The sequence below is a fragment of the Nansenia antarctica genome (genome assembly GCF_963989245.1).
Source record: "Nansenia antarctica genome assembly, chromosome: 1".
Taxonomy (NCBI): domain Eukaryota; kingdom Metazoa; phylum Chordata; class Actinopteri; order Argentiniformes; family Microstomatidae; genus Nansenia; species Nansenia antarctica.
In genome coordinates, this window is record NC_137674.1 from 7,145,293 (window position 1) to 7,160,169 (window position 14,877).

Here is a 14,877-nt window from a genome sequence, read left to right on the forward strand (position 1 = left end):
TAAACAATTGCAAACTCATGGTGTGCCATCCTTGATCTTATTCAGAAAATGAGCCATTCCCCTGAACCAAATAACCACACAGAGGGCATCAAAGATGCTTGATTTGATTTGATTAGATTTTTTATTAGGAATTGACATAGAATCATTCAAGCATCAGGACACTAAGTAATGTCCAGAGGATAGCACTTAAAAGCATTATTTAAAACACTTATTTCCAAAGTGGTCCTCGATGGAAACATAAAAGTGAAATAAAACAAAACACATCACACAGCATTAAAACACACAACATGGAAACATAAAGTGAAACAAAACAACTCGGAACCCCCCCCCCCCCCCTTTCTTAAGGGTGAGCCAACATTAGTCCCATAAATATGACTTCACTTTTGTTTTAAAGATGGCTTTGTTTTCACTTTGCTTAATAATATGCAGAGGCAGATGGTTCCATAAATGAAATCCCAGTATAGAAAAAGGAGCTTCTTACTGTTTTGTTTTTTGTTTTTTTAAATGCCAAGAGAGTATGGTGAGAAGTTGAATAGAGTACACTAGTGTAGGCCTATCGTGAGTTTAGAATGATAAGGTTCTATCTCCGTTTAGGGCAGTTCAGAGATATTGAGCGTCAAAGTTTTGATATTCCATTATGTTTTGTGAGATGGAACCTTTGTATTTTATTAATTACTAACTCAAAAATGTCAACATTAAAAAAACAAAAAACACCACACAGGCATTAATAAACACCTAATGGATCAGATTATGTAAAAAAACTCAATTTTGACAAAAATTGAGATAGAACCTTATAATTCTAACATCACGCTATGACGTATTGCTTTCTGGCTCTCAATGACGCACCAGGTGTGTGACGTTGTGTGACGTCGCAGGTGTGTGACGTCGTCGCTCACTCAGGTGAGTCCGGAGCCACGGAAGCAGCTGTGATCCATAAACATGGCTGTCTCTGGCCGCACGAGGACGTGTCCCTGCAGCTCAGCCCAGGCTTGGCTGGTTCTCCTCACAGGGATGTTACTCACACATGTCCACAGCGGGGTCAGGGCAGCTCCGGAGCCGGGCCAGTGGACTATCACAGTTGTTAATGTGAGTATTTTAACAGATTTCATAACCCAAGATCAGTTTGGACGGAGACCCATGTTAGCCAGCTGCTAACAACAGAGCTATTCATATGATGCTTTCTACTAGCTAGAGAGAGCTAGCTCTGGTTTCACTTGGTAGCATCAAGGGGACGTGTGACTGTCTAAAACATGTAACATCATGTAACATGAAACATGCAACAGTCATGGAATGATCTTATCCTCTGGATCTATCCATCTATCCATCTATCCATCTGTCCATGACATGCATGTGCTAGTTAAGCAAAGATTATGTGTGGAGAGAGAAGCGTAGTTTTATGTTTCCATCTGGTTTAACTTGGTAGCATCAAGGGACGTGGGACTGTCTAAAAATGCAAACATGCAACAGTCATGGGGATGATCTTATTCTCTGGATCTATCCATCTGTCCATCTGTCCATGACATGCATGTGCTAGTAAGCAGAGATATGTGTGGAGAGAGAAGCTAGCTAGCTGTGTAGTTTAGGGATGGTGATCTGTCACATCGAGCTAAGCAGGATTCCGATGGGGAATCTAAGGGGAGGATCAGGATGCTCTTGTTTTGACAAGCAGGTTATGCTGTTAGGGAACATTTCACCCTGACAGCATTTAGAGGGAAACAAGTCTCATATACTTCCTATCAGTCTATAATTCTATAAACATCACTTTGGCTTAGCAAACTGCGAGCATGTCCAACAGTTGAGACTGTACACTAGAGAGTCTGCATGGAGCTCCCAGTGGCAGCAGCTTGTTCATCCAGTCTTACCTTCTAGACAATCTACCTTCTATCTGGACAATCTAGACAATTTGATGGCAGCTACTAGATTGTAATCAAGTGCAATACTGAAACACAACTGTGAACATTTCAAACCTGCAAACTGCGACACTTTAAATGAATGTGCAATAATACTATGTGCAATATGACAACCCTCGTGTACATAAGGTTCAGAGATAGGAAATGTTAGGATATTTATAGCATAGCATAGAGTACAGCACAGTGTTTTATTTGTATAGTATAGTGGATAGTGTATATATAGCCTTTATTTATGTAAACCAGCTCTTTTCCCTTCTTGTTTTTAGTATTTTTTTCCTAGCACCAGGGGAGCCCCCCCTCCCAAATTTCGTTGTTTGGTACCTGTACTATATTAATGACAATAAAGACCATTCATTAATTAATTCATTCATTCAGCTTGTTCATCCAGTCTTACCTTCCAGCTGTAGCTAGCTACCTAGCATGGTAGCTAGTGTATCTCTTGACTCAGCTCAAGGAGAACTCCATTAATAATTTAATTAAAGTTCCAGTTTTGTACACTGAGGTTTTGCACTCCATATCCTGTTGCAGAGTAGTAAGATGAGATGCCCGCCTGCGATGAGATGCCTAATGACTTCTAGTGACCAGTGTCTGTGTTTTATTACAGCACTATATATAGTCTACACCAGACTGCCACTCAGTTACACCGTTACCAATATAAACATTGTTTTTCCCCTGTCTTTACAGATTTCAAGACCTTTGCTTTTGAGAAAATCCATGTATAGAGACACTGACGTCAGAATGAAAGGTAGGAGTAGGCCGAATAACTTTAATGATTGCATTGTCAATTGGTCTACATTAATTGATGCTTTCGTCGTTCTTGTTTAACGTTGCTGTGTCTTTTCTTAGCACATGTTTGGCACATGGCAACAAATAGAGCTGTGAGTGATTGTTTTTATCTTTTAGTTTTGTCCTTTGACTGTCCGGAAGAGATGACATTTACCATTCAATGGTACTTGAAATACTACCCCTGTCATAATGAGTTCAATAACATTGAGGTAAGTAAAGTACAGTAACTACAGTCAGTAGTGGTGTGTTGGCTTATTTGTTTGTGCTTCCCTTCCTAGTTACATATGTTACAGCCCTGTGTGAAGTACAGGATGCACTGGTAGAGTTATTTTTTAATCATGACTCGTCATTCCTAGGAAATGTATGAGAGGACAGCTCTAAGTCGAGGAGAGCGCCTGGACCCCAACCCTCTTGGACCAGGGGAGTGCATTGAGCACAAGCACCAACCTTTGACCTGCAACAGTGACCTGCGCTTCTTTCCGATGCTAAATGTAAGAGCATAGGCCTATGGGTTGAATACGTAATTCATGAGAATACATTTGCTTGGCAACCTGACTTGGATTCAAGAACTTACTGTATAGTATAACTGTCTGTTTTTCCAGAAAGCGAAAGCCGAACCACGGACAGTTGTCCCCCCTGTGGAGGGTGCTGCACCGGTGAGCTGCATGGGGCCGTTATTATGGTTGACTTTGAAGACTTCCATCACTTTGCTTGGTTCCCATTATTGCTACAAAATGTGATCTTTTTAAAACATACAGTATGTTTTATTTTATTTTCAGGATGAAAATTACACTAGATGGACGACTGAGGAGTTTGACAGAGGCAGCAGCAGTCTTAAGAACCATAATGTCACGATGAAAGATGATGTCATCGCCACAACGTGGAGGGATGGCCCCTATCTGCTGGTGGTGGTAATCAAGTCAAACAAACAAGAGTCCAACTGGAATTTAACAGGTGGGCTCATGGACCACAGTCCACTCCAACTGTTTTATAGAAAACTATGATTTAAGGACAATATTTTTCATTATGATTGATTATATTGCTGCATGTGTATTATAACCCTCATTATGTGCTTTAAGGATCCCTAATGAAAGTTTATTTTTCAGTAAATGTTATAATGAAAGGAACACATGGATTCATCTCCATTACGGAATGGCCACTCATGATTGTGAGTATTAGTAGTATCATCAGTGTCACCTATCCAGTTTACAAACACACCTACCACATACCTACCTACTAATTACTCTACACAAAGTAACCTTCAGCCCTGTTGGCAAATATTGACACAACATTCCCACTTGAATCTCTGCTATCCCCTCTTCCATAGATTAGGTTCCTTTCCACCAGGATGGTGCTTTGTAATGGTTATGTGTACTGTGTATTGTAATTTTATTCAGTACAGGCGGCCTTGTAACACTATCTCAGCGTAAAGACATTCAAGTCATTATTGATTTAGTTTTTTTGTCTGGAATCACCATGGATCATATCTTAAGCACTATTCGCACGGGACTAGTATTATGTGATGATGTCCGTAATTTAGAAATTCCCCCCCGACGTCTGTGTTTCGTGTGGTGCATTCGCGTGGGAAAGTCTGGAATTCACGGACGTTCCCCGGATATGATGTCATGGCTCTGTGTAACATCCGCTTCATGAACAACAAGCGCAATAGGCGTTGGTTCATTCTTGAACACGCAGCAAAAAAAGGGGCGTAGACCACCTATTACTAGTCCTGTGCGAATAGGGCTTAAGTCTGATTATCACAACAACACAATGTAATGTGGACTTCCATTTATTACATTGAGTAGCCCTATATGTGTACATGTACACCATGTTGATGTTTATCTGATGGGTTACCATTATCTCCCTTCCTCAGTTCTACATGGTGATGTGCATAGTGTACATCCTGTATGCGTTGCTCTGGTTCATCTGGTCAGCCTGTAACTGGAAGGATCTGCTCAGGATCCAGTTCTGGATCGCGGGGGTGATCTTCCTGGGCATGGTGGAGAAGGCCGTGTTCTGCGCCGAGTACGAGAACACAAACGCTATGGGAGCAGCCTGTGAGTGATCACACCAGATTTCTGGAGACCATTTGATATTAGTGCGGTGTAATAGTCTTGTCTGGATGTAAGAAGAGCAAGAGTTTTTCTGTCTGCCTTGTGAGGTATCATGATGTGAGGTATCATGCATTCATGCATTCCAATGTTGTTTTTCTTTTAGCTCCTGGCCTGCTGATCTTTGCTGAGCTCGTTTCTGCCCTAAAGAGAACCCTGGCCAGATTACTTGTCATCATTGTAAGCCTTGGCTATGGAATAGTTAAGTAAGTAAAACAAATAAAAATAACATCCACATATTCTTTAAGCATGTTCACAAAAAATATGGACAAAAATATGGACAAAAAATATTGGCTGTAATCTGATAGATGTACAGTGTCCTGCGTAAGTAATGGAACAGTGAAGCATGTTCTCTTCTTTTAGCTCTACACCAAAAGTTTATAACATCATTATTTAAATCAAACAATTACTATGAGGTTAAAGTAGAGATTCACAGCTTTGATTTGATTGTGTACATAATCTGACAGGGTCTGTAAGATAGTGACCCAAAACATACTGCCGTAGCAACTAGGACTGAGTTTTTCAGGGCCAAAAAGTGGAAAGATCTTGACTGGTCATGTGAGTCTTCAGATATAAATCCAATTGAACATGCATTTCATTTCCTCATAAGTTTTTAGACAAAAACGCCAAAAAATAAACAACAGCTGAAGATGGCAGTACAGGCCTGGCAGAGCACCACCAGAGAAGATACCCAGCGTCTGGTGGGCTCAGTGGGTTGCAGACTTCAGGCAAAGGATTGTAGACCAAAATACTAAACACAAAGTGTTTAATTTGGACATTTCATGAATCTCATTATTTTTGGGTACCCTGAAATAAGGGGACTAATGCCATGAAATAAAAGCTGAGAATCTGAAAACTTTTAACCTTATAGTTATTGTTTGATTTCAAACCCAAGCCTTTGGAGGGTAGAGCCAAAACAAGAAAAAACGCTTTACTGTCACGTTGCTTTACGTCCACTGCTTACTTAAGTGAAAGGCTTTGCTTGATGAAGATAAGGAAGGATGTGACGTTGTGTTTGTGCATTATCTGCCAGGCCTCGATTGGGGACAGTCATGCACAGAGTGGTGGGGCTAGGAGTTGTATACTTTGCCTTTGCTGCTATTGAAGGTGTTCTGAGGATTACCGGGGTAAGGAGCATTTCTTATCTCTCCTTTTTTCACAATGTGTGTCACAAGTACATGAACATAGTGTTAACATCACATTGTGTTTCTTGCATCGATGAATGTTAGGCAGTCTGTACTTCACTTTAGCAGGCTGTTATTTTTCTCATTTTTGTGAAAATGAAGGAATTTATTTATCTTATTTTAGCATAAGCATGCATGTTTTCCTTTAACATGACTCAGTTGTTACGTATTTGTCTACAAAGGGTCGAGACAACGGCCCTGCCCTCATAACAGCGATTGTTCTAGCCGTGCTTGATTCCTTCACCATCTGGTTCATATCCTTTTCGATGGACATCTCCAAACTCTCACCAAACAGTCACCCTAACCTAAGTGTCTCTTTAACGCACATGGTTTATCTAGGATTACAGACTAACCAATGAAATCCTTGTATTCATTTTGGGGTTCAGTATTTGGTCATACTGACATTTCTTCCATGTTTACTCTGGTGAAATGTTCTGTTCTGTTCTGTCTCTCTCCCGCTCTGTTATCACACCGATCCTGTTGTTCCCCAACCCTGAATCTCTCAATCTCCCTCTCCCTCTCAGGCGAAAGACTCACTGGCCAACATTCCTCTGGCTCTGCTTGACTCCTCTTTGTGCTGGTGGATATCCTTTGGTGTGCCTGTTTCTGCCTGGGGGCTACTCTGTCCTTCCTGTTCAACAGGGGTTCAATCCCAGCAGTGTCTGCATGCTAACACACCACCTTTTACAGGTGCTCCTGAAGGCAAATCATGAGACTTCCTGTTCCAACAGGGGTTCAATCATGAGACTTCCTGTTCAGCAGGGATTCAATCATGAGACTTCCTGTTCCAACAGGGATTCAATCCCAGCAGCCTCTGCATGCTAACACACCACCTTTTACAGGTGCTCCTGAAGGCAAATCATGAGACCTTGCATGCTTTCCCAGATCTGTTCCCCAATAACAAACATCTACCAGGTTGTTCTTGAATGAAGTTCAGTCAGTTAGTTATTTCCTTGACGGCCTCTAACATATTTGTCAGCCTGGCACAAACCATAAAGACACTGAAGCTGAGGCGAAACCCTGTCAAGTTGTCACTCTACAGGCACTTCACAAATACTCTAATCTTTGCCATCATAGGTAAGTGAGATACTGTCTAATCTCTTGATTACATTAAGGTGGTCTAGTAATCATTGTAAAAGAACAGTTTTTTATGTATTATTTCCCCATGTCAGCCTCCATCATTTTCATGGTGTGGACAACAAAAAAATTCAGGCTAGCAGACTGTCAGTCTGTGAGTATATATATATTCTTTTTTATTTATTCATTTATTTGAGACTTTGAAATAAATGAATGAAAACATGTAACCAGACAATTGGATATCACACATTTGGCTTTTCTGTAGCTTTTTGAATCAACATTATTGAGTCGTCATAACCTAGTAGGTTTTGTCGTTCTACATGAACAGGATTGGATGGAAATCTGGGTAGATGATGCCTTCTGGAGGTTCCTGTTCTCCATCATACTGCTTGTTATCATGTTTCTATGGAGACCGTCTGTAAACAATCAGCGGTGAGTTGAAGTTGCGATTCTATTGGAATATTGGACAACGTCCATGGAGAGATTGAGCCTTTCTGTCTCTAAAGGTTGTCGTGCTTTGGGTGACTCACTGTCTCCCTTTGGTCTCCTTAGGTACGCTTTCACTCCGTTAATGGATGACTCCGATGATGAGGAGATTGAGGAGTTCCTGGTGTCATCAAATATCGGTACCGCACAGTAGTAGACTTAATTGTTGTTGTTGTTGTTGTTGTTATAACATATAACACGTGTAAGCTACAGTAAACCTGTTGTCCCCCACAAATGATGTAGCAGCTCACTATAAAAGGTGACTGATGGAATGAAGCCTATGAATGAAGCGAGTCATGTTATAACAATCACCCGAAACTCCTAAAGGTTCTCTATGATGATAGCCATCATTCATCCAAGTTTCATCCAAATTGTCCCAGTGGTGTCATACGGACAGACAGAATCATAGTCCCCTCCCCGATTTAATCAGTGGAGGACTATTATTATTATTAATATATGATTTTCTTAGATTGAGTGTTCCACCTGTTTACTAATTGAAGCAGTAATGTATTTTTGTTTGAACATTGGTCTGTCTTTTCTCTCCCCCTTCTCTTTCTCCCTACCTCTACCTCCTATCTATCTCTACACAGCTGAGGGGATAAAATTAAGAGTGACTAAGAGTGAGACAAATGGCACAGCCAAGCCTTCATCAGCCAACCCGGTCAGTATCCTTGCTGTCATAATGGTCTACCTTCACTTAGCTGTTGCACATCATGACACACCTGGTGACCCAGATGATTGCGCTGGCATCTTAACCTTTGATCCATTTGAACACGTAACCGAAGCAATGCACATGTTTATTTCATGTCTCAGAAGTGGTTTTAGTCTCAACAGGTGGCAGCATTGAGTTATCACCGTTCTGTTTCTCTCCCCATCCAGGATGAAGACTTGAAGTGGGTGGAGGAGAACATTCCTACGTCTCTGACAGACATGTAAGTGGCACATCACATTTACTCAATTCAAGAAACAGTGTCTGAAAAATCACAGACATAAAATCACAGGCATAAAATCACAGACAAAGAATCACAGACATAATCTCTTGTATTATGTAGTAACCCATCTATGTAGTATGTAGTAACCTGTCTATGTAGTATGTAGTAACACAAGACTTATTTTTTCTCCTGTCCATCATTGTAGCGCCCTGCCTGTCCTTCTTGATTCGGATGAGGTATGAATGATATCTTTTGCATCGTAGGTTTCAGTTGGCTAAATGTTGTCAGTGGCTAAATATACTGTAGGGTTTATGGCTAGTGTGCTATGATCAGGGTTCTCATAGGTTCTTGAAATCCTTGAAAGTTTGTGAATTTGAGAAAAAGAAATCAAGTTTTAGAAAATAGACATGGCTCATTGAAAGGTTTTGAATTCCCCTCTCTCTCTCTCTCTCTCTCTCTCTTTTTAATTGCTGTCTGTGAGTGGATAGTTCCTGTTATATAATTGCTTATCTAGATCTGTCTCAAACTATGCCGTGTTGGGTCCTTGACTTTGAGGGAATTGAGTTTTGAAAGTCCTTGAAAGGTGCTTGAATTTGATGTTTCAGAAGGTGTGGGAACCCTGTATGATGTTCAAGCAGACATTATTCTAAGTAATATCTATATTGTGATTTATTCTTTTCCCAGGAAATCATGACCACAAAATATGAAATGTCAAAGATGGAGTAATATGGAACCTGCTCCTACCCTGGATAGGTAACATGGAACCTGCTCCTACCCTGGATAGGTAACATGGAACCTGACAGTTTTCTCTACCTTCCAAGAAGAACACTGGGGCTTCATTCAAATTATTTGAATTTGTCCGCCTCTCGCCCTCTTCACAAAGAGATAATGATCTACGGTACTTAATCACCAACTAAATGGTGCACTGTTCTCCCTGCAATGCTCATTTTGTGAAAGAGCCTTCTGTTCCAAAGAAAACAGTTCATGTTATGTTAAAAGTTTTTATTAGTTTTTGTTTAACTCCCTTCCTTGACTTTATTATTGGAGAAAGGAACGAGCTGGTATATTTAAACGTTTTATTGAATACAATACCTGTAAAATGACCAAAGGGTTATTTTAACCTCTCGCATCATTAAGAAGAGATGGTAAGTGTTATTTATGTTTTACAGATTGAAGCTACTCTGCTTCCTAATCGTGTGTGTGTGTGTGTGTGTGTGTGTGTGTGTGTGTGTGTGTGTATACATACGTGTGTGTGTGTGTGTGTGTGTGTGTGTGTGTGTGTGTGTGTGTTTGTACATACATACACGTGTGTGTGTGTGTGTATGTGTGTATACATACATGTGTGTGTGTGTGTGTGTGTGTGTGTGTGTGTGTTTGTACATACATACATCTGTGTGTGTGTGTGTGTGTTTGTACATCTGTGCGTGTGCGTGCGTGTGTGTGTGCGCGTGTGTGCAAGCGCACGGCAGGCTGGGACATATGATTCATACATTATGTGTGACTCTTAAGCAGTAATAACAGAAGTTTTTTTTTTTTTCATGTCAGTGTAGAATTGCAGGGCTGTGAATGGTCGAGCCAGTAGTGATCACGTGTGTTTGAATGTGGAAAGGAAGTCAGTCCCTCAGTGAAATAAAGAGCAATATTATATACTGTCCTTTGACCATGTGATGTTTACTCTCCTCTGGTGAAACCTTTTAATTGTTTTTGCATTATCATTGTTGTTATTTATTTGTTAAAGTGTACTTACTTTATCTTTTATAAGCCTTTTAGTCACTTAAGAGATTAGTTTTAAGTTGATATTATTGTTTGTTTGTTTCTTTTATTTGATTTACTGCCGGTCTAGCCTTTTTCTCAGAATTAAAGGAGTCAAGTGTAGGAGATGATGGCTTCTTGTCTCCAATCATGCATGTATATCTTTTTTTTTCTTTCTTTTCTGTTTTGTAATGGACATTCAGTATTCTGAATGTCTATGATGGTGACTGACTCTGGTAACTGGTTTTGACTCTGACTGACTGACTCAGTTCTGACAGTCTGACTGACTGACTGGTTCTAGTCAGAGGGTGCAGGTTGTTGTTGGGGACTGTTCCTGTCTTCAGGTTTGGAGTAAAAGAGACAACAGAGTGATGGGGTGTTAGTCGTGTGTGGTCTGACATTGTGCTATGCAGCGTTTTCCAAGGAATAACGGGGGGTTATATGAGCTCACAACATGAACAGTGTTATAGTGTTCTTAGAGCGTATCCTAGTTTGTATAAATTCAGAAACGTCCATTTTAGAGTCTGGAATTATTTTTGCTGATGTTATGACTATGTTTAGTCTTTTCCTGTTATGTAAAAGTATAACCACCTGTCTTGGAGCATGATTATTTTCACAGATGGGTTTTGGCTGATCCCTGTTATTTCCTTATTCCACAAGTGGTAAGGCATCCGAGTATTACTGCCTTCCACTTATTTGGGAGGTTTTTACGACAGAACTACCCTTGAACTTTTAATACAAGATCATCTTGCCTGTCTTAGATTGTTCTCATGATCAAGAGAAAGCGCCGCTTTTGCTAGACGCATAAATCTGTATTTATGATGTCTGTTGGCCACAGTAATGTGGGGGTCTTTGTGCTTTGACTTATTATTTCAATAATGTTTAATTTAATTATCAATAAAAAAAACTTTATTTTAACAAGATGTGTTTGTGTATGTCATGTTTTTTTTTAGTGATCATGTACATTTTAAGGCTTTCCTCTGGGGTTAAGTTGACAATAGTTACGTCTCTGTTGCTTGTATGGTAGATGTACAGTATTATATGAGCCTTCTATATCAACCAAAAGTCATAGCTTCACACTTGCATACAAGAATTGGCACTGTTATCCCAACACTATCCAGCCTGTAACGATGGGAGCCGTGTTCCAGCTCTCATAGGGTGGTGTTCCTCTGCCAGGCTGTCCCCTTCAACCAGTGATGTGCTTATGTATGTACTTTGGTGAGTGTCCTCAATTGGAGATTCCGTATTCTATTCCGTTTGCACAGCTGCAAACTCCTCCTACAGAGTCCCATTTTAGACCCAGCACTGATTCAGCAGTGATCCAAGGGACACTGGACCCTGCATCAATACCCAATAGTCCAGATCAAAAGCACATTTTAAGAGAAACTGTTCACTTATCTGACACTTACTGACTCACTATCTGTCTTTCTTCCACGAGGGGGCCTTCAGGATTGAAGTGATAGTACTATATACAATACTAGTTTTATCTATTAGAACTATCCAGTAGAAACAAAATAGAAGGTTTTACAATGAGGTAATCATTGGGCACACATGACAAATCATGTTTTCTCAGCTCGATGTGACCCAGTTTGTTCCGCCCAGGGCATTAGCCTTTAATAGGCTCTGTAAAGAATGTTGGAACAACATGAAATGTCACACAAATCCACGTCTGTGTCATGTCATGATGGCATTCATGAACTATTGTGTTAAAGAGGCCTTATTCCAAGGGATTAAGGTGCTGTGCACGGAAGAAATTAGAAATTAGACTAGATGACAAAGCATTTGTTTCAAAACGGATTGCTCTTAGTATGGGGGTTATGAAATCACTATATTGACACAGAAAAACAAGCCTCATAGAGTTGATCGACAGTGTGAGGACCAGATTAACCTGCTGTGCCACTATGAGGAACCTGTCCTTGTTTGACACGTTTACATCCAAGTGTTCTATGGACCCTGACCATTGACTGGCTTCAGTTCTTCTGGTCCTCCTTTTTCAGGGTAATGTATATCTTTTTAAGAGTGGCTTGTCAACAGTGGCCTTATAGGTAAAGATGAGGCTATTTCCTTGTCTTTAACAGTCCATCATGTTGCACCTGGTCTGTTTGTAGGGTAGCTTCATACAGTACAGTATACAATGCTTGGACTATGTGCTACCGTGGCACTGGTTGGACGTTTTGAACAAGACCGTGGCCTTTTCTTAGACCAAGTTCCACCTGGAGACAAACAAGCACAGAGATCCTCATTCTCCTCTTTCCACTCATCCACTTTTGGCCTTATTCCAAACATTTATCCCACATGAAAAATGATCCACTAGCGACTCCCCCCCCCCTTTCCTGCATAATATAACCAGAACAAAAAAATGCCTCCACTAAGTCTTTTCATTCTGAAATAGCCCACTGACAAAATGTGCTGCTTTTCTGTTTTTATAGAGGGACTCACCGAGGGAAAGAAAGGTTCTACTGTTTCACTTCTGAATGACTAATGGTTTTCCATAGAATTCCATATTTTTGTTATTGCAGGACATTTTGGAAAAAGGTGCAAAAGCAAAAAGGAGAGGATGTATCATGTTGTTTCAGGGGGATATAGAGCACATGGTTGAGTGATGCCATTGGAATCTTGAGAATTTGGAATGTGGAGATTATTACTTTCTCTTGTTTGTGTGTGTGAATGGGACACAGCATGGGAACGCTAACAGGTGTCGAAACTTGTGGCACTGTAGCTATCTTCTATTTCAAAGAAAGGGCTAATCTGAATGTCTATCTGACATTGTGATATCATGAAAATGCTACATGCAACCACATGCATAAGACAGTAATAAATCCTGTGTTCCCCCTTGGGGTCTTGACTCTGAGGAATGCAAATGTATCATTATTCTCAGCCAAATGGTATCGTTATGTAGCCCAACTTCAACTGTCCCCCGATATCTCACTGCTGTGAACTTCTAAAAATGTGTGTACGTCACATGGCCCCAAGCTTCAAACCGTTGTAGCAAACTGAGTGAAAACAGGCAATTTACTAATAACTACAATAGGAAGTCTTGAGTTAGCCATTTGAGTGCATTGTTATTGTGAGCCTGTGTGTACGGTCAGGGCATGTGTTTCTCTCTCCACCCCCGATCCTGGAGACCTGTGGTTCTTTTGATCTCCTTTATTGCAATTGAAACCCTGGGACGGAGATGGGAGAGGAGAGAGACAGAGAGAAAGACAGAGAGAGCGCATGTGGTAAACATTACGCCCTTCTCTCTCTCTCCGACAAAGATATAATTGAAAAACACATTGAAGGTATATCTTTAATTTCCTGATGGTTATTAAAAATGAAAACATCTCTGACCTAACATTCCTTTAGTTTTAATGCTGATCAGTACGTCAGTATGCTTTGACCTATTTTCGTTGGTACAAATGTACTACAGGACCATACAAATAAACAGACACATTATCCTGTGATAAATTTTTCTTTTGCAATCTAATTGAGCATGATGATCATAAAGTCACTTTCCCATTCCACATCTATTACCATACCTTTAGCATTAATTGTTTGACACTCTGTTTTGTTACATATGGGCTGACATGTGAGGTGGGGGCGGTGTGTGGGTTAGTATTGAATCTGCATCATGTTATAACCACGAGGCAAAGGTCTCGCTGGGTAAGTCCTGATGACTCCAGCGCCATAAATCAGATAATACTAGCACTTACGTAAGTGTAGGACTAACTTTATTTCATTTCAGAGGACACAGTTATGTGCAATAGTAGAGACTAATTAAAACATTAGATGTCAGATACATTGTACACTGCATCGGCAAGGCTGCCAAGTCACCATCCTTATGACGTAATTACACAACATCTCAATAAGAAACTGAATATGAGTATAGCAGAAATAAGTCCAAGTACAGGTGATATTGCTGATTTGTAAATATCTACCTCTAAAACCATCTACCTTAGTTCTAAGAGTGTGTCCTAATCACAAAGCAAGCCAGTAAAAAAAAAACAGATGTACTTTAAAATAAGCACACTGCATGTATCACTATGTAAAACCAACCACAATATATTCAGATAAATTAGAGCCAATGGGAGTAATGTTCTACAGGGATTCATGACTCTTCACGTTAACAGATAAAGCAATGGCAGTGCACATTCATGAGAAGAACCTCGGGTCACCATGCCAACCCGAGGGCCCACTCCTGAGCTAATCAAAAAAGACAAATTTAAGGGACAAAAAGAACAGAACAATATTACCATTCCCACTCTGTCAGTTTGTTTATGAGAATTTTCGTGAGTCACTCTACTTCATATACTCACTCAACCACCAATCAGTCACTTAAGCCTACTAACTCACTCATACACTTTGTATAGTCACCATCCAAACAATACAGTGGTCTCATAATTGCCATATCTGCTTGACCCTTATATTCAAGAAAGCTCTTGCATAACTGATTGTTTTCTCTCTCTCTCTCTCTGTCTGTGTTGGTTTTCAGCCTTCCTTCTGAAACATGAGCACAAAAGAGAAACCAGGCCAGTGTTTGACCTCTCAGACACATGGGCATGTGAGAACGGAAGATGAGGATACTCATACACATGAGATAGTTTTGCTCTCCTCTCTCTGTCCCTCTCACTTGTTCCTCCTCCTCCTCCTCCTTCGGTCG

General features: G+C 40.4%; 1 protein-coding gene across 1 annotated transcript; it reads left to right on the top strand.

The window, feature by feature from the left end:
- The first annotated feature begins 976 nt into the window (after nucleotides 1-976).
- tmem87b (transmembrane protein 87B) lies at nucleotides 977-9,266 on the top strand. Its single transcript, XM_080540508.1, has 20 exons — nucleotides 977-1,086; nucleotides 2,595-2,655; nucleotides 2,814-2,905; nucleotides 3,053-3,187; nucleotides 3,299-3,352; nucleotides 3,476-3,650; nucleotides 3,803-3,864; nucleotides 4,570-4,753; nucleotides 4,914-5,013; nucleotides 5,841-5,934; nucleotides 6,174-6,302; nucleotides 6,516-6,575; nucleotides 6,960-7,068; nucleotides 7,164-7,222; nucleotides 7,397-7,500; nucleotides 7,621-7,694; nucleotides 8,145-8,215; nucleotides 8,434-8,486; nucleotides 8,692-8,722; nucleotides 9,171-9,266. Exons 1-20 carry the CDS (start codon nucleotides 1,012-1,014, stop codon nucleotides 9,210-9,212), a joined length of 1,764 nt encoding a protein of 587 aa, XP_080396634.1. The 5' UTR covers nucleotides 977-1,011; the 3' UTR covers nucleotides 9,213-9,266.
- The last annotated feature ends 5,611 nt before the right edge of the window (nucleotides 9,267-14,877 follow it).